The sequence below is a fragment of the Oncorhynchus mykiss genome, chromosome 16 (genome assembly GCF_013265735.2).
Source record: "Oncorhynchus mykiss isolate Arlee chromosome 16, USDA_OmykA_1.1, whole genome shotgun sequence".
In the NCBI taxonomy this organism is placed as follows: domain Eukaryota; kingdom Metazoa; phylum Chordata; class Actinopteri; order Salmoniformes; family Salmonidae; genus Oncorhynchus; species Oncorhynchus mykiss.
In genome coordinates, this window is record NC_048580.1 from 27,058,014 (window position 1) to 27,079,111 (window position 21,098).

The following is a 21,098-nucleotide window of genomic DNA, read 5'->3' on the forward strand; positions in this document are numbered from 1 at the left end:
AGTATGATAATGTCACAAATATCTGTACACAATTCCTGGGAGCTGAAAATGTCCCAGTTCTTCCATGGCCTGCATACTCACCAGACATGTCCCCCATTGAGCCTGTCTGGGATGCTCTGGATGTCCCGCAATCTCGCACAGCCATTGAAGAGTGGGACAGAAATCCACAACTCTATGCGAAGGAGATGTGTCGCACTGTATGATGCACAGTGGTCACACCAGATACTGACTGGTTTTCTGATCCACGACCCTCTTTTCTTTCCATCTGTGACCAACAGAGATGCATGTCTGTATTCCCAGTCATGTGAAATCCATAGATTAGGGCCTAATAAATGAATTTAAATTGACTGATTACCTTATATGAACTGTAACTCAAAATCTTTGAAATTGTTGCATGTTGCATTTATTTTTGTTCAGTGCAGTTCATATTTATTTAACAATCCCTTGAAAACAGCACGTAGGCTTAGCCGTCAATGGTTTTAGCAGAGCTGGGGTTCTCCTTGACCAGAGCAGCCAAATCGAACGCTCTGCACCGTATTGTGACGTTTTATTGATAACAACCTATATGGGTTGCACGCAAGCAGATGACGAAATCTGTCTAGGATAGAATAAATTATATAGTAAAACCTGCAAAAAGAGTGTAAACAGAAAAAAAGCACTACCCTCCCCTGTGCCCAATAAAAACTAATAAACAAAGCAACTTTTTTGGACAACCCTCCCTTATTCCCCTCCCCCCACTGACTAAGCCTATTAAATGGTTTGTGTCATTTTTAAAAGTTGGTTGCCATAAAAGGTGACCCCAGCTGTCATGGCTGTTCATGTCATTGTGACGGTGTTATGTAGGTAGCCCTTTCGACCGAGGCTTGAAGTACAATGTAAAAAGTAGAACCACTTCTTGATATGACCTTTGCACCTCAACAATACAATATCCCCATCTGTACATTACAACAATTCATATACATTTACCTAATCTAGTTTATACACAAAGTGTTTAGGGTTACCTTTAGCAATAAGATCATTTTTTACAATATTTTACAGGCAGAACCAAGGAAGACAAATAGCAAAGCTGTATTGAAGTAGTGGATGAATAAGTTCAATGGAGAAATTTACTGTAATTTGTATTAAATAAAGATGTTTTTCATATCACAATTGTCACTATGTTCAATGGCAAAACTGTAAATGTGAAGATAAAAACAATTGAATACCTGAATAGTTGAATTCAGTCCCGTTTTAAATATAACCATATGATCTGAAACTATGTGATTCAGACATAATGGGGTGTTAAGAGAACAAAGATATTGTAAATTACAATGGCCACTCAACTAATAACTACATACATTATACTGCATTTAAAATGTTAAAAAGAGCGTAAAAGCGGAATCGGCAGTAGAAACAATAACAAGAGAGACTCCCCCGCCCCCGCTTCGGTCAAAAGCTGAGGGGTTGGGGCTGGAGAAATCTAACCACTCAAATTCGTAGACTGCTATGGATGCAAGTACTGACCATTCATGATATCAAAACTATCGTTTTACCATGTTTTGAGGCTATATGGTGTTTACATTTACTTTGTTTACAAACATGAGCTTATATTTTGGGTTCTGATTTGGAACGACTTTGAACTAAGCATTTATAAGTTATATTCTTCAAGAATCAAAATGGGTACACATCATTAAATGTATACGTCCCAAAAATGGATGTAGCAACTGCTGATTCTACCAAAAACCACTTTAAAGAAACAGATCCATTCACATGTTAAAGCCTATACACTTATCAAACAACATGCTGAAAAGTCTCAGATTTAAACAAAGTGCCCTGGTAAGTGTGGGTATAATTGTGATGAGTCTTTTGGCTACTCTTGATTTGGGTTCTTGTTTTTCCTTCACAAAACATAAATCTCACAATGAACTGCATCTTATTCAAACATGTCTGTCAAAAAAATAACAGCTTCTGAGAAAATTCTAAATTGAGAGGCAGCCAGAGGGAGTCTTGAGCATTTCCGTAAATTACTCAGGAGGGTGTAAACATTGTCTGTGGGTAACGTTGTCGCCCCCCTTTGAGTGTAAAGGGCATCTATAACATTATCCTGAAATGAAAAGGGCAACACATACACAATCCAGTATCATACAGTTCAGTCCTACATGAACAGGAGTCCCTGTTGACGTCAGATCATAAAAATGAAGTTGCCATGTCCGTTCTTGAGCGGGCCGGAGTTAAACTATCCCTCTATGTTTACCAACTGTATTAAAATAGGACATCGACACTGAGCTCAGATCAGATCAGATTCCAAGGATCACCTCAGACTGTCCCGCTAAGAGCTGAGCCCAGGTTATGTCAGACGCGGAGAATCTCTAGGCAGTTGTTGTAGCAGATTGCGATCCAGTCAGGCTGGGTGGATGCCCACTGGACGTTATTGATCTCGCCTTCGGCCGTGTAGGCCAGGATGGGGTCCTCGATGGCCCTGGGCATCTGCTGGATGTCCCAGATCAGCGCCTGATGGTCATCCGCTACTTTCCGGACAGGAAAGGGGACAGTAGTTAGTGTATTGTAGGCTGAAATCAATGCTTGTGTTCTGGGCTACTAGAGGGCAGATTTGATAATCAATGGTATATATTTTTTCAGCCCTGTGCTCTAGTTTCACTAAATAATTCCATGGGGATGTTATGGAACAATGATTTAGAAAATCAAATCTCACCAGCGATGCAGATGTGCCATTTCATTTATATTTTCTGAGAATGTCTGATGTTTGTGTCAGAATCTTATGGATTAATTAATCAATAATATACATTAATTACAAATTGACATATGTTTCCATACCTTGTAAGCACTCTATTGAAGGACGGAGTGCATTGCAAGTTTTGAGTTTGTTCACCTAGCCACTGCCACCATCCGCAAACTTTAGCATTTTATAACCAAAAACCAATTTAAGTAAATGTATCCTATATTATCATGTTTTAATTTTCAAGTACAAATTATTCCAAAGTCCTTGGCATTTTCCATATACTGCTTAAAAAAAACAAAGGAAAAAGGATGGTTTATTTTTTTTACTTGGAAGGTTAGCACATTTGCACATGGATAATACTGTATAAGATAAGCGGGAGGAAACAGAGGGCTTACCTGCTGTACAAATGTGGCAGGAGGAGTGGGGCGCCCAGGCGATGCCGTTGACACAGGCGCGGTGGTTGTTAAGTCTGGCCACTGGGGTGCATGGCACACGGACGTCCAAGATCACCACCTGGGACAGACCGAGAGAAAAATGCACCTGCTAAGGTAGAATACATATAATCATAGACCACTAGAATTTTTGTTTAGCATAATTGACTGACTTTTACTGGTCCAATATTGTAGCCAGATAACCAAACAGGCATTTTTTGAATTGCTATAGCATTGATCCAATCACATACAGTACAATGAAGTATGGGACAGACATGCAGACGGACAGGCAAACAGATGCAGGGCTGACCTCCATTCCATCCATCGCCATGGTGGCCAGGTAGTTGGGGTCTTGTTTGTTCCAGCAGAGGCGGAGCAGCGGGTGGTGCTGGGGGTCCTCGTAGATGATGGTGCTGTGCTCCAAGTGGCGCAAGTCAAACATGCGCACAGAGCCATCTGCCCCCACCGACGCAAACATGTCCCGGCCACCACCGGCTCGGCTGAATGCGATGTCATAGACCTGCGACAAGGACACACACGACAGACATTTGGTGAAATAACAGGTGACATCTACTGTTCTGATAGAAAATATGGTTTGTTCATAGTCTACTGACTTGACAGATATTTTAGCCATACTTGCCTAAAGTACAACAACTGACAATGGGTGGAGGCGGTAATTTCATTGATCACTTGGAACATTGCTATACCATTACATTGACTATGCCCAATATCCACACTACTAATGGCCAATACATCACCACATACTTATAGTATGCAAGTGTGGATATTGGAACTTAATTTATTTCAGCTCTGGCCTAACCCCTGCAGTGTCTTTACCTCTTTGTCATGGGCGATGAGCTGAGTCTTGACATGGCCAGACACCAGGTTGACCCTGCCCAGTACCTGACCTGTCTCCAGGCCCCAGATAGTGCAGGTGGTGTCAATACTGGAGGTACCTACAGAGAAGAAACACAAGATTTATTGAACGGGATCTTAAGCACTTATACATTTGTAACATGTTGTATGAATTGGAGTTTGTAACATATCATTTCAATTGCAGGGGACCCGTTTTGGCTTGTGAGAGATGAAACTACTAGCTGAAATTATACAAAAGCTTTACAACACATCTTTAAGGATGCTTTTCTATATCCTTTAAAGGACTATGTATCATTCATAAGCAAATGGCATGCTATATAAAGGGTGGGGATGCATTTGGCAGCATAACCCTTTTGTATCTTTTATGTCACCTTTCATGTAGTATGACTTTGCTTAAAAAAATGTAGAGTGAAGCGTCGATGTAGAGCTAATGTTAATGTATAATAGCTAATGTGCGATCTGGAAGAGGCATCCAGAGAATCTGGTAATGTAGTCTGTCCATAAAAAAAAGGATAAAGTTATTCTCACCCAGCAGGTTAGGGTCCACCTCATTCCAGTCAAAGGATGTCAGCGGTGCACAGAAGTCAGAGTTTTTGTTGTTGTTGAGCAGGCATTCCAGACGAGTCTCAGTGTCACTCACCTGTCAGGAACAACAAAAGTTTGTTTTTAAATCACCTCATCAAATGAAGCAGACATGTATCCCCCCCCCCCCCCCCCCCCCCCAGTGTTCTACCCTGGATAATTTGTATGTCCACCATGGATAAGTTTTATGTAGAAAGACGGAAGCTCAGTTCTGGTAACTTTTCAAAAAAGGGCATTCTACTCTAAAATGAATGAAAATTTAATTATGCTGACACCATCTAAAATATACATTTCCAACTCCAGAAATGAGCACAACATATTGGAAAAATGATTTGTTACAAATATTTATACATATTGGACCATACATCTAGACTATGCTTGGTCTATATTATCAGGTATGCCATTAGCAATAAGCATTATCACCTGTAGACCAACTGATGCAGCATTATGGCTATAATTAAATAGGCGGAAGCATGGGGTTGCCCATCTGCATTTACCCTATTGGGCTAAACACTAGACAGATCCCAAATGGGATCTCTAGATTTAAATTGGTGCAGTTCACGTATATTTAGGAGTTGAGAAATAAATAAAGTAGAAGTGGAAAGCTGGGATCCCCCACTTTTAAAAAAGGTAATTAAAACTTGTTTTCACCGGTGATTGCAAGATTTGGTATGCATTGAATGCGTGTCAGAATGCATGTTTCTCTCACATAGAACACACAACAAGCCGACTAGGTAAATAGATCAACTGTTTTACAATGGGGTTTTCAGATTTTTCTAATTCATTGCTTGTTGTCATTGCAGAGGAAAAGATAAATGTGGACTGTTTTAGCATCTTCAAAGTGCGCAGAAATATATATTTTTTTATTGGTCCTGGCGGCAACTGAATGCAGCAGAAACCAATACCCTGCTCCACCCTCCCCTTTTTTGCTTTCTATGCCAAGCCTATAAATAACGCCAACATGCAGCTATGAGCTTTTGACAGTTGTACAGAGATAAAGCAGGAAAGCAGAGACCAATCTCCATATACTAGTTGTAATAAAATTATTTCCCCAATTAAGAGGGTAGTCCCAGCCGGGACTCGAACCCGGGCCAAGTGACTGTCAACCCAGCACCTTAGCGTTTGCGCCAACTGATCCGAAACTCTTCACAAAGTCACTAGGTATTGGGGATAAAATTAGGATCCCCATTAGCGGTTGTAAAAGCAGCAGCTACTTTTCCTAGGATCCACAGAAAACATGACATAATACACAATATGACACAATACAGAACATTAGACGAGAACATACATACATACATACATACATACATACATACTTTTTTTTTTAAGGCACACATAGTTTGTATGTATTGATATGTACTGTAAGCTATCTAGGTCAAATAGGGGAGAGGCGTTGTGCCTTGAGGTGTTGCTTTTAGTGATGCACCGATATTTCACCGTCATTTTTGGCCGATATCAATATCCGATATTTCTCTTGCCAAAAAAAAAAAAACTATACCGATATTAGAAATTTTTGCAGCCTTTTAAGCATTCTAGTACAGTTAAATAGTTAACACACACGAAGCAGTTTAAGGCACTGCATCTCAGTGCAAAAGGCATTACTACAGTCCTTGGTTCGAATCCAGGCTTTATCATATCCGGCTGTGATTGGGAGTCCAATAGGGCGGCGCACATTTGGCCCCAGTGTCATCTGGGTTGGGCCATCATTGTAAATAAGAATTTGTTCTTAATTAACTGACTGGCCTAGTTAAATAAAAGGTTACACACACACACACACACACACCAAAAAGTTTGGGCACTTATGGCCCCATTACCAAACCTATATTTCTTGCACTTACTTCCTGTGCCGTTTCATTGTTCGTTCGTTTCATTCTCAACCAGGATTTCTATGGAACGTCGTTTGTGTCTTTGCATGTCAAAAAATATACTATTTAACATGAATTGACATGTCAAATAACTATTTGTCAAATAAAATCGTGTTAAATAGTATATTTTTTTGACATGCAAAGACAAACGACGTTCCATAGAAATCCTGGTTTAGGATTTAACATGTCAATTAAGCTTGTTGACCAAATCAGGACCTGAAAATGACTGCACGTCACACAATAATTTCACGCGTTCATTAATTTTTTACGTAGTTATTATCCAGATTACCCATCACTCGTATTTCATATGTCACGACGATTCATCGATACGTATGCTATGATGCTGCTAAAGTTGTCTCGTGCACCTACAGTGCTGGTCATAAAAAAAGCTAGCTAGCTCATGGATGCAAACAATGTTCTTCCCCAAAAACATAGCGAAACGACATCTGTTTCAGTAGCTATAGTTAGCTAGCTAACTATATAGCTAGGTGTCATCTAAAATAACCCTAATTTATAAGACCGTTCTTATTTGAATAAGGGTGGTCGGACCCATCTATGTGAAGCTATCCACTATAAGCATTTTAGCCACAACAGTGGACTTTGCAGTTAGCCTTCTGCATAAATAATTATACAATTTGTATTAATTTGCATCACTGTCAATTGCATACCTTTATTTTGAAAGCAAACTGCAAATTCCACTACTGTGCCTAATCCATTTTGTGGCTAGCTTCACAACAGAACCTGGTCCGGTCGCTGCTTATAACGTTAGCTTTGGGCAACAGGGTTAAGTAGCTGGCTAGCTATTTATTTAAGTTAAATTCAATTTGCGAACAACAAGTGGCAACCTGGCTAATACTTACAAGGATTCCTAAATCATTGTAAAGAATAATGAAAATGACAGCAGTTTCTACTTGTAATTTTTTTCAGGCTGGTTGTATTGGTGCTAGCTAGGTACCAAGCTAAAGCTAGCTACCCCAGAAGTTGCGGTCTAACAGATGCTTTATTACCAACGCGGTATTGAAAACACATTGTTCGTGGCCAGTGTTTGCAGACTTTTGTACAGCTTTGACAGTGCTACTGTATTTTTTTGACACAAAAAAAACAAACAGCATTCCATAGTACTTATGTCGTGAAGCTAATAGCAGTGACGCTATTACTGTGTAACTCCAGTAGGGCAACATCTGAAAAGAATAGCGCACTTGGTAGTGTGTACCGGTGCTCGACCAGTCGGCGAAAGCGAACATCACCCACGACAGAGAACGGTTGATTGTCAAGGGAAATTCATTCCATTGTCTTGGCTTGGCTTTAATGGATTTCGCCTTTGAGTGATCTCGCCGAAACGTTCTTACTCTTTCAAATGACTGCTCGACTTGTTGACTGCTCGATCCACACAGCAAACATTGTGGGCTAAGTTAGGAATGCCATGTGGCACATGTAGTGCGTAATTTTACGTGGCGTATGCACATCAGCTTTGAAATCGGTGTTGAACTAGACATCGGCCGATACCGATTTTGGCATTTTTAGCTAATATCGGCCAACTCCGATTTGTTCACCGATATATCGTACATCCCTAGTTGCTTTATGTGTTTTTTAAACCAGAGTTGCTGTTCATTTGAGCAATATGATATGGAACGGAGTTCCATGCAATAATGACTATATAATGCTGTACGCTTTCTTGAACTTGTTCTGAATTTGGGGACTGTTAAAAGACCCCTGGTGGCATGTCTGGTGGGGCAAGTGTGTGTGTGTGTGTAAATTGACTATGCAAACAGTTTGGGATTTAACAGTTTCTTATAAAAAGAAGTGGTGCAGTCAGTCACCCTTCAACTCTTAGCCAAGAGTGACTTGTGACTTGCATGCGTAGTATTTATATCAGCCCTCTGATTACAATGAAGAGCAAGACGTGCCGCTCTGTTCTGGGCCAACTGCAGCTTAACTAGGTCTTTCCTTGCAGCAGTCGACCACATGACTGGACAATAATCAAGATAAGACAAAACTAGGCCTCCCGGGTGGCGCAGTGGTTAAGGGCGCTGTACTGCAGCGCCAGCTGTGCCATCAGAGTCCCTGGTGGCACAGCCCAGCCTCTGTCGTAACCGGCCGCGACCGGGAGGTCCGTGGGGCGACGCACAATTGGCCTAGCGTCGTCCGGGTTAGGGAGGGCTTGGTCGGTAGGGATGTCCTTGTCTCATCGCGCACCAGCGACTCCTGTGGCGGGCCGGGCGCAGTGCGCACTAAACAAGGTTGCCAGGTGCACGGTGTAGCCTCCGACACATTGGTGCGGCTGGCTTCCGGGTTGGATGCGCGCTGTGTTAAGAAGCAGTGCGGCTGGTTGGGTTGTGTATCGGAGGACGCATGACTTTCAACCTTCGTCTCTCCCGTGCCCTTACGGGAGTTGTAGCGATGAGACAAGATAGTAGCTACTACAACAATTGGATACCACGAAATTGGGGAGAAAAAGGGGTAAAAAAAAAAAAATCAAAATTAAAGATAAAAGAAAACTAGAGCCTGCAGGACTTACTTTTTGGAATGTGGTGTCAAAAAAGCAGAGCATCTCTATTACAACCATTGAATCTGTTTTGACTATGTTAGATTGTAAACTAAGGTAACGAACGCCAAGTAATTTAGTCTCCTCAACTTGTTCAGCCGCCGCACCATTCATGACCAGATTCAGCTGAGGTCTAGTTCTTAGGGAATGATTTGTACTAAATACAATACTGTTAGATGTTCAGCACCAGTTTATTACTGGCCACACATTACAAAACAGACTGCAACTTTTTATTAAGTGTTTCAGGTGACTTCATTAGCTGTGGTTGCTGATGCATGTATGGTTGAATCATCAGCATACATGGACACACATGCTTTGTTCAATGCCAGTGGTAGGTCATTGGTAAACATTTTAAAAAATTAAAAGAGCTTCACATATTTGACATTAGAGAAGCTTCCATTAAAGAAAACCCTTTGAGTTATATTAGATAGAAAGCTCTGAATCCCCAATATGGCAGAGGTTGAAAAGCCATAAGTTTTCAACAACAGGTTATGGTCAATAATATCAAAGGATGCAATGAAATCCAAAACTCCCACAATCTTCTTATCAATTTCTTTCAACCAATCATCAGTCATTAAGTGGCAGTGCAGTATATGTTGAGTGCCCTTCTATATAAGCATGCTGAAAGTATGTTGCTAATTTGTTTACAGATTAATAGCATTGTATTTGGTCAAACATTTTTTTTCCAGCGATTTGCTTAGAGCTGGCAGCAAACTGATAGGTATGTTGTTTGAACCAGTAAAGGCTGCTTTACCACTTGGGTAGTGGAATGACTAGCTTCCCTCCAGGCCTGAGGACAAATACTTCCCTCTAGGGATCAATTAAAGATAAAAGATTAAAGATATGACATATAGTAGTTGAGTCCGCTACCATCCTCAGTAGTTTTCTATCTAAGTTGTCAATGCCAGGTTTGTCATAATTGATCGTGAATCATTTTTCCACCTCTGACACTAACTTCCCAAAATTCAAACTTGCAATGAATTTCATTAATTTATTTTTGTGCATGAATACGATGGCTCACTGTTCATTGTTGGCATTTCCTGCCTAAGTTTACTTCATTGGCAAATTGGGCAATCATTAAAAACATTGTCAACATCAAAATGGTTTTGTGATAAGCCATCTGATACGATAAAAGTTGTGGTTGAATGTCTTTCATTTAAAGTACGCCAACATTTTTTTATATTATTGATCTAGGCTTCATAACACAGGTTCTTCTTTTTTTGTTGCGTTTAGTCACACAATTTCTCAATTTGTAGTAAGTCGGGATGTGCAGCCAGACTTAGACACTCCTTTTGCCCCATCTCTTTCTTCCATAGTTTTTCAGTTCCTCATCAATCCATGGAGCCTTAACAGTTCCAAGTCAGTTTCTTAACAGGTGCATGTTTATCAATAATTGGAAGAAGCAGTGGCTGTTAGCGCTTGGTGGCCTATAGCAACACCGCAAAATAAAGGCTTCAGATGTGCTAATTGAACCTACAACCACAATTCCTCAATAACACTTGACATCATATCTTCTCTAAGCATTATAGGGTTATGGCTCTAAATACATACAGCAACGCCTCCCGCATAAGCATTTCTGTCTCTTCTATAGATGTTATATCCTTGTATTGCTACTGCTGGATCATCAAATTAATCATCTTTGTGAGTCTCTGAAAAGGCTAATATATTCTGATTTTAGCAAGTTATTGATTTCAAGAAACTTAGTTCTAAAGCTACATAGTGTCAAGTATGTGATGGCCTCCCGAGTGGCGCAAGGCACTGCATCGCAGTACTAGCTGTGCCACTAGAGATTCTGGGTGCAAGTCCAGGCTCTGTCGCAGCCGGCCACGACCTGGAGACCCATGGGGCAGCGCACAACTGGCCCAGCGTTGTCCGGGTTAGGGGAGGGTTTGGCCGTCAAGGATTCCTTGTCCCATCGCGCACTAGCGACTCCTGTGGCAAGCCTGGTGCAATGCACGGTCACCAGGTGTACGGTGTTTCCTCCAACACATTGGTGCGGCTGGCTTCCAGGTTAAGTGGGCCTTGTGTCAAGAAGCAGTGCGGCTTGGTTGGGCTGTGTTTTGGAGGATGCACGGCTCTTGACCGTCGCTTCCCCCGAATCCATACGCGAGTTGCACCGATGAGACAAGACTACCAATTGGATATCACAAAATTGGGGAGAAGACCGTAGATTAAGAATTATTGACTTGCATAAAGCTGGAAAGGGTTACAAAAGTATCTCTAAAAGCCTTGATGTTCATCAGTCCACGGTAAGACAAATTGGCTATAAATGGAGAAAGTTCAGCACTGTTGCTACTCTCCATAGGAGTGGCCATCCTGCAAAGACAACTACAAGAGCAAAGCGCAGAATGCCCAACAATGTTAAGAAGAATCCTAGAGTGTCAGCTAAAGACTTACAGAAATCTCTGGAACATGCTAACATCTCTGTTGACAGGTATATGATACATAAAACACTAAACAAGAATGATGTTCATGGAGGACACCACAGAAGAAACCACTGCTGTCCCAAAAAAAACATTGCTGTACGTCTGAAGTTCTTAAAAGAGCACTTGGATGTTCCACAGAGCTTCTGGCAAAATATTCTGTGGACCGATTAAAATAAAGTTGATAGGAAGGAACACACAACACTATGAGTGGAGGGAAAAAAAGGCACAGCACACCAACATCAAAACCTAATGCCTGTCATAGCGGAATGTCCCCACGCGCTCTGGCAGCTTTAATGGCTGGAATAAGTTTGTTCCTCTTCTGGCACACAGCTTCGGGATATTCCACTGAAGAAGATATGTTCCACTCAAGTTCTTGGCTTACCAGAAAAGCTACCCTGCCCGCAAGCTGCCCAGTGGACCAGACGAGCTAAATGACTTCTATGCTCACTTCGAGGCAAGTAACACTGAAGCATGCATGAGCGCATCAGCTGTTCCTGATGACTGTGATCACACTCTCCGTAGACAATGTGAGTAAGACCATTAAACAGGTCAACATTCACAAGGCCGCAGGGCCAGACAGATTACCAGAACATGTACTGCGAGTATGCGGTGACCAACTGTCAAGTGTCTTCACTGTCATTTTCAACCTCTCCCTGATTCTGAATACCATCATGTTTCAAGCAGACCACCACAGTGCCTGTGCCCAAGAACACTAAGGTAACCTGCCTAAATGACTACCGACCTGTAGCACTCACGTCTGTAGCCATGAAGTGCTTTGAAAGGCTGGTCATGGCTCACATCAACACCATTATCCAGAAACCCTAGACCCACTCCAATTTGCATACTGCCCAAACAGATCCACAAATTATGCAATCTCTATTGCACTCCACACTAGAGGTGTGGGCGATTAATTAGGGCCGACTTCAAGTTTTCATAACAATCGGAAACCTGTATTTTTGGACACCGATTTGGCAAAAAAACATTTTTTTACACCTTTATTTAATCTTTATCTAACTAGGCAAGTCAGTTAAGAACACATTCTTATTTTCAATGGCGGCCTAGGAACGGTGGGTTAACTGCCTCGTTCAGGGGTAGAACGACAGATTTTTACCTTGCCAGCTCGGGGGATTCAATCTTGCAACCTTACAGTTAACTAGTCCAATGCTCTAACCACCTGATTACATTGCACTCCACGAGGAGACAACCTGTTACGCGAATGCAGTAAGCCAAAGTAAGTTGCTAGCTAGCATTAAACTTTACTTATAAAAAACAATCATTCATAATCACTAGTTAACTACACATGGTTGATGATATCACTAGTTTATCTAGCGTGTCCTGCGTTGCATATAATCGATGCGTTGCGTATCGTTGCTCCAATGTGTACCTACCATAAACATCAAGGCCTTTCTTAAAATCAATACACAGAAGTATATATTTTTAAACCTGCATATTTAGCTAAAAGAAATCCAGGTTAGCAGGCAATATTAACCAGGTGAAATTATGTTACTTCTCTTGAGTTCATTGCACGCAGAGTCAGGGTACATGCAACAGTTTGGACCGTCTAATTTGCCAGAATTTTACGTAATTATGACATAACATTGAAGGTTGTGCAATTTAACAGGAATATTTAGATTTATGGATGCCGCCCGTTAGATAAAATACGGAATGGTTCTGTATTTCACTGAAAGAATAAACTTCTTGTTTTCGAGATGATCGTTTCCGGATTCGACCATATTAATGACCTAAGGCTCGTATTTCTGTGTGTTATGTTGTAACTAAGTCTATGATTTGAATGAGCAGTCTGACTGAGCGATGGTAGGCAGCAGCAGGCTCGTAAGCATTCATTCAAACAGCACTTTCGTGCGTTTGCCAGCAGCTGTTTATGACTTCAAGCCTATCAACTCCCGAAATTAGGCTGGTGTAACCGATGTGAAATGGCTAGCTAGTTAGCGGGTTTCACGCTAATAGCGTTTCAAACGTCACTCGCTCTGAGACTTGGAGTGGTTGTTCCCCTTGCTCTGCATGGGTAACGCTGCTTCGAGGGTGGCTGTTGTCGATGTGTTCCTGGTTCGAGCCCAGGTAGGAGCGAGGAGAGCTATACTGTTACACTGGCAATACTAAAGTGCCTATAAGAACATCCAATAGTCAAAGGTTAATGAAATACAAATGGTTGAGAGAGAAATAGTCCTATAATAACTACAACCTAACACTTCCTACCTGGGAATATTGAAGACTCATGTTAAAATGGAACCACCAGCTTTCATATATGTTCTCATGCTCTGAGCAAGGAACTTAAACGTTAGCTTCCTTACATGGCACATATTGCACTTTTACTTTCTTCTCCAATACTTTAACATGTTTCATTATTTATTTGAGGCTAAATTGATTGTATTTATGTATTATATTAAGTTACAATAAGTGTTAATTCAGTGTTGTAATTGTCATAACAAAAAAAAGTTATTTAAAATCGGCCGATTAATCGGTATTGTATTTTTTTGGGGTCCTCCAATAATCGGTATCGGCGTTGAAAAATCATAATCGGTCAACCTCTACTCCACACTGCCCTTTCCCACCTGGACAAAAGGAACACCTATGTGAGAATGCTATTCATTGACTGCAGCTCAGCGTTCAACACCATAGTGCCCTCAAAGCTCATCACTAAGCTCAGGACCCTGGGACTAAACACCTCTGCAACTAGATTGTGGACTTCCTGAGGGGCCACCCCCAGGTGGTAAGGGTAGGTAACAACACATCCACTGCTCTGATCCTCAACACAGGGGCCCCTCAGGGGTGCATGCTCAGTCTCCACCTGTACTCCCTGTTCACTCATGACTGCATGGCCAGGCACGACTCCAACACCATCATCAAGTTTGCCGATGACCCAAAAGTGCTGTAGGCCTGATCAACAATGACTAGACAGCCTATAGGGAGGTGGTCAGGGACCTGGCCATGTGGTGCAAGGACAACAACCTCTCCCTCAACGTGATCCAAGACAAAAGGAGGTTATTGTGGACTACAGGAAAAGGAGGACCGAGCACACCCCCATTCTCATTTACGGGGCTGCAGTGGAGCAGTTTGAGAGCTTTAAGTTCCTTGGTGTCCACATCAGCAACAAACTAACATGGTCCAAGCACACTAAGACAGTCGTAAAGAGGGCACGACAAAGCCTGTTTCCCGTGAGGAGACTAAAAGGATTTGGCATGGGTCCTCAGATCCTCAAAAGGATATTATTCAGCTGCACCATCGAGAGGACTGGTTGCATCACTACCTGGAATGGCAACTGCTCGGCCTCTGACCACAAGGCACTACAGAGGGTAGTGTGTATGGCCCAGTACATCACTGGGGCCCAAGCTTCCTGCCAACCCAGGACCTCTATACCAGCCACCCTGGTCATAGACTGTTCTCTCTGCTACCGCATGGCAAGCGGTAGCGCCAAGTCTAGGTCCAAAAGGCTTCTTAACAGCTTCTACCCCCAAGCCATAAGACTCCTGAACAGCTAATCAAAGGGCTACCCAGAACGCTCTTTCATACTGCTGCTACTCTGACTATGCATAGATAATAACACTGACTCTACCAACATGTACATATTACCTCAAATAACCAGTGCCCTCACACATTGACTCTGTACCAGTACCCTCTGTATATAGCCTTGATATTGTTATTTTACTGATGCCGTTGAATTATACTTTACAGTGGCTTTCCAACGGATCCACCCCCCTTGGCATTTTTCCTATTTTATTGCCTCACAACCTGCTATTAAAATATATTTTTTTTGGGGGGGGGGATTGTAACATTTGATTACACAACATGCCTACCACTTTGAAGTTGCTAAATATTGTAAGATGCTAAATAAGTTTTTTTTTTATAAAAATGACTGAAAAGTGTGCATAACTATTCACCCTATTCACACTTTGTAGAGCTACCTTTTGCAGCAATTACAGCTGCAAGTCTCTTGGGGTATGGCTCTGTAAGCTTGGCACATCTAGCCACTTGAATTTTTGCCCATTCTTCAAGGCAAAACTGCTCCAGTGCCTTCAAATTGGATGGATTCCACTGGTGTACAGCTATCTTTAAGTCATACCACAGATTCTCAATTGGATTGAGGTCTGGGCTTTGACTAGGCCATTCCAAGACATTTAAATGTTTCCCCTTAAGCCACACAAGTGTTGCTTTAGCAGTATGCTTAGTATCATTGTCCTGCCAGGTGAACCTCCGTCCCAGTCTCAAATCTCTGGAAGACAAACAGGTTTCCCTCAAGAATTTCCCTGTATTTACCGGCATCCATCAATCCTTCAATTCTGACCAGTTTCCCAGTACCTGTCGATGAAAAACATCCCCACAGCATGATGCTGCCACCACATTGCTTCACTGTGGGGATGGTGATGAGGTGTTGGATTTGTGCCAGACAGAGTTTTCTTTGATGGCCAAAAAGCTCAATTTTAGTCTCATCTGACCAGAGTACCTTCTTCCATATGTTTGTGGAGTCTCCCACATGCCTTTTGGCAAACACCAAACGTGTTTCCTTATTTTTTTTCTTTATGCTATGGCTTTTTTCTGGACATTCTTCCGTAAAGCCCAGCTCTGTGGAGTGTAAGGCTTAAAGTGGTCCTATGGACAGATACTCAAACCTCTGCTGTGGCGCTTTCAAAACTCCTTCAGTGTTATCTTTGTTGCCTCTCTGAGGGTTTGTTGTGGTGCCATGTTCTTTCTATTTTTGAATAATGAATTGAAATGTTGTTCCGTGGGATGTTCAGTCGAAGCAGTGTTAAGGTCGCTACACTACCACATTCAGGAGAGCGTCTCCCATGCTTCTCTATACCAAGCCCTTCACATGTATGAGCCTCTGATTGGAACCTCTTGACATTGACGCTAGATGTAGGGTTATGGTCGCTACAATATTCAGGGTAGGCACAGGTCTGGCAGTGGTAGGCTATTGGTTTCTTACCCTCCAAATGCGCAGGTAGTCTCCACTGGTAGCCAGCAGGTCAGGATACACCCCCTTGGTGTCGGGAATCCACATAATTTTTGTGGTGGGGTAAGGGTGGTCGAATGTGTTCCGGCAGACAAACTCTGAGCTCTCCTCCTCCAATCCAACTATCTGAACCTATGGGGAAAACAGACAATAACAACAGCATGGGGCAGTAGGTAATCTAGCGGTTAAGAGCCTTGGGCCAGTAACTGAAAAGGGTGCAGGTTCAAATCGTCGAGTTGACTAGTTGAAAACCCTGACGATGTGCCCTTGAGCAGGGCACTTAACCCGTATTGCTCCTGTAAGTCACTCTGGATAAGATATGAACATTTTAAATGTGCTGTCAAATCACAGCAAAAAGTTGACCCTATATTAAGCCTGCCGTTTTCTGTGATGAGGATAAGTATAAGCCTGTATTATCAAATTTAATTTACTGGAACTGCCCAACAGTGACACCTTTGTTTTATTGACAGTGATGGATATTGTTGGAATTGTGCTAGTCTAATTAATCAGGCTGAAATAGACAATTAATTGGTATATACAGCCTGACACTAGCAGTCATTTCTCAGTGTAATAGTTAGGATAATGGAAAAATTCGGAGTACAACGAATTTCTAATCCCTGGATTGAGGTACATTTTCCGAGCCATATCTCACGGCGCCGCGGTGTCTTAATCTACACAGGAAGCCCATCTGACCCTAGTGCAGCTGTAAGCAAGCAGGTCAGATATGCTGGCTAGGCAAGGGTTTAATTGTAACAAATTACAAATCTGAATCTAATCTGACACCTCTTCTTACTGGTAAAAATGATATGGTTAGATACATGTAGAATGTTCCGTAGGTCAATAATCAAGAGGCGACAAGAATATTTACAATTTGACCTGAAGAAACGTTTGTCATCAGTAAAACAAAAGTGTTCATAGATTTAAACAAAACTTCCGAGGTATGTACATACACTAACCCAGCCTGGTCTCAGACAAACGTAACATAGTAAATATAATTCCTGGACACTCAAATAAAGACAGTTATTTAAAGCAAAAACTAATGTGGGGGGGGGGGGGGGGGGGGGGGATGGGCATATAACCCAAACATCTAGCCACCAATAGGTTGCGAGATTGAATCGCATCACGGACAACTTTTCAACTACGTAGAAATGTTTTGCTACTTTGCAACTACTTAGAAGGGCTGGCAGTATATCGTATTTTACTATATACACAGGGTATTGATGCACGGACCGGTTTGGCTTTTTCCCTTTACCTTCTATAATTGTATTTGAATGTTTGGTTTGTTAAATATGCTGTGTGTAACATCCATTTTTATAGTTTACACTGCTACTTGAGTTCTCTCGCTCTTGGAGTGCATTTGTTGTTGCTTGACCACGAGACACTTGCGTTCAGTCTGCATGATTACTGCAGCACATGCAACAAATTTTCCAGTTTGCTTCTTAATATAAATCAACAAGTGTTATACAATTTGTTTGTGTTTCTTACATCTGCAAACAGCTAGTTTGTCTTTTCTTAGCAGAATTTAGCTAAATTGTGTTAGCCTCTAATGCTAATCGCTAGTTAACTGGCTAGCTAGCTAGCTAAAAAAAATGAGTCAGATCAAAAGTAGCAAGCTAATACAGCCTAATACCAGTGTTGGTGTAGGCCTATAGGGTCCCCTAGGAAACACTGACCATCATTTTGGTTCCAACCCTGTCACAATAACTCCTCCCTGGCATTTTCATTTGTCGTCATGTCAAACAATGTATTCAAAGAGCGCACTATTATTTATATTCTCACTATACAATTAGAATGAACATTCTATTTCCATGATTCCAAGTGTTTTGATCTAAATCGCAAAGTGTTTCAAAATAAGGTGTTTTTTTGCCCATATCGTGGATCCCTAAGTGGCAGTGTGAAAATAATTTCAAATGAGTGCAGGAAATGCAAAAATATATGGAAATGCAGGAAATTATTTCAGGTTGAAGTTGAATTAAAGTGTAAAACAATCAGAATGGACCAAGACCCATTCAAATCACTTAGAATGGATGCGGTACCACCGTAGAGTTAGGCACTACTCAAAGCACATTTTCAACTTTTATTATTCAAAAACGTAAAATACCATTTAAAAAAAAAACATTTATACAGTGATGTATTGGACATGTCGCCCAGCCCCTTACTACTTGGTATGTTAGCTAACCCTTCCCCTAACCTAGTTAACGTTAGCCAGCATTCATAACATATAAAAGTTGACACACCTACTCATTCCAGGGTTTTGCTGTATTTTTACTAATTTCTACATTGTAGGATAATAGTGAAGACATTAAAACAATGAAACACATATGGAATCATGTATATTTTATATTTGAAATTCTTCAAAGTAGCCACCCTTTGCCTTGATGACAGCTTTGCACACGTGGCATTCTCTCAACCAGCATCATGAGGTAGTCACCTAGAATGCATTTCGAATTAACAGATGTGCCTGGTTAAAAGTTATTTTGTGGAATATCTTCCTTCTTAATGTGTTGAGCCAATCAGTTGTATTGTGACAAGGTAGGGGGGTATACAGAAGATAGCTCTATTTGGTAAAAGACCAAGTCCATGTTATGGCATGAACTGCTCAAATAAGCAAAGAGACACGACAGTCCATTACTTTAAGACATGAAGGTCAGTGAATCCGGGAAATTAAGAACTTTGAAAGTTTCTTCAAGTGCAGTCGCAAAAAACATCAACCCCTACGATGAAACTGTCTCTCATGAGGACCGCCACAGGAAAGGAAGACCCAGAGTTACCTCTGCTGCAGAGGATAAATTCATTAGAGTTACCAGCCTCAGAAATTGCAGCCCAAACAAATGCTTCACAGAGTTCAAGAAACAGACATCAACTGTTCAGAGGAGACTGTGTGAAATCAGGCCTTCATGTCAAATTGCTGCAAAAGAAACCACTACTAAATAACAGCAATAAGAATAGACTTGCTTGGGCCAAGAAACACGAGCGATGGACATTAGACTGGTGGAAATCTGTCCTTTGGTCTGATGAGTCCAAATATGAGATTTTTGGTTCCAACTGCCGTGTCTTTTTTGAGACACAGTAGGTGAACGGATGATCTCTGCATGTGTGGTCCCACCATGAAGCCCGGAGGTGGTGGTGTGCGGGTCCTTTGCTGGTGACACTGTCTGATTTATTTATAATTCAAGGCACACTTAACCAGTATGGCTACTACAGCATTCTGCAGCAATACAGCATCCTGTCTGGTTTGCGCTTATTGGGATGATCATTTGTTTTTCAACAGGACAATGACCCAACACACCTCCAGGCTGTGTAAGGTCTATTTGACCAAGAAGGAGAGTGATGGAGTGCTAAATCAGATGACCTGGCTGCCACAATCACCCGACCTCAACCCAATTGAGAGGAGTTGGACTGCAGAGTGAAGGAAAAGCAGCCAACAAGTGCTCAGCATTTGTATGAACTCCTTCAAGACTGTTAGAAAAGCATTCCAGGTGAAGCTGGTTGAGAGAATGCCAAGAATGTGCAAAGCTGTCAAAGGCAAAGAGTGGATACTTTAAAGAATATAAAACATGAAACATATTGATTTGTTTAACACTTGTTTGGCTACTACATGATTCCATATGTGTTATGTCATAGTTGATGTCTTCACTATAATTCTACAATGCAGAAAATAGTACAAATAAATAAAAACCCTAGAATGAGTAGGTGTGTCCAATCTTTTGACTGATACTGTATATGAAATAGGTATTGGACATCCAAAAATGAATTTACATAAGAATAATACGAAATGTTCTGAGACCAGGTTTACTAACCAAGTATTAGCACATTGAATAACAGGTTGTCTACGTTATTTCGAATTTGATTTACTTTGTTGTTACGGTGTTCCCCGTTCTACCCTAGTAGGATTAAATGTAGGCTAATTTGATTCCTAATGGAATGTTTGGAGAGAAAATGCGTTACCTTGTTATTGTACTCCTCGACAAAGCTGCCAAGAGCGAGACGAAAGCGCTTGTCTGGTCGCACACTCCAATTCATTGCATATACCGTCCATGGCGCCTCGTATTTGTAAATTTCTTTGCGCTTACCGTGAAGCGACATGGTCAAGGCAGTGAAAAATCTATGTATTCAAAAAAATACCAAATAAGGCGAACTGTGACTTAATCTACAACCGGGTTTAAATTTCCGAGCTAAATGCGTCTTGGAGGCCGATGCTTTTTTTCCCCTTTGTAGTCAAATAAGATGGCACTCAACGTTTCAATGTAGCTACTTTGTATAATCTGCAGTAGCCTTATGTTGATGAAGAGCCCACCAAAACATTACAGTACGTTTACAAGGGTTAGCTGAAAACGCTACATTGAGCACACAGAATAAACTGCAACAAACATAGGACTATTCACCGAAGCAATGGCTGCTGTCTTGGACCACTTAAAAAAGACTACCACTGTTGTATCAATGGTGTTTCTAACTAAACCAAGATAGATCACAGCTTGTTGTTTCCAATGGGAACAAATTAGTCATAGTGGGCTGAACAAGCAGGAGGTGGGTAGAGCTAAGCACGCGTTTACGATATCTCATTGGCGCGTAATCGTAACATCTGCATATTTCCGTTAGGGAACGCCTACTCTGTGAAGTACGCGTGTGCAATAACTCAATTCGCCTTTGCACTCCTGAACAATGCGATTTGTAAAAACATT

General features: G+C 41.5%; 1 protein-coding gene across 2 annotated transcripts; it reads right to left on the bottom strand.

The window, feature by feature from the left end:
• Positions 1-385: 385 nt before the first annotated feature.
• On the bottom strand, positions 386-20,869 carry LOC110491753 (DDB1- and CUL4-associated factor 7). Of its 2 annotated transcripts, none has more exons than XM_021565441.2 (7): positions 20,365-20,869; positions 16,390-16,548; positions 4,555-4,666; positions 3,988-4,106; positions 3,461-3,670; positions 3,115-3,232; positions 386-2,507 (listed from the first exon to the last, which is right to left on the bottom strand). In XM_021565441.2, the coding sequence occupies exons 1-7, from the start codon at positions 20,500-20,502 to the stop codon at positions 2,332-2,334; spliced, it is 1,032 nt and encodes a 343-aa protein (XP_021421116.1). In that variant the 5' UTR covers positions 20,503-20,869; the 3' UTR covers positions 386-2,331. The 2 variants fall into 2 exon arrangements, with proteins under 2 accessions (XP_021421116.1, XP_021421117.1); XM_021565442.2 differs by having other exon boundaries at positions 386-2,504; positions 20,365-20,867.
• Between the last annotated feature and the right edge of the window lie 229 nt (positions 20,870-21,098).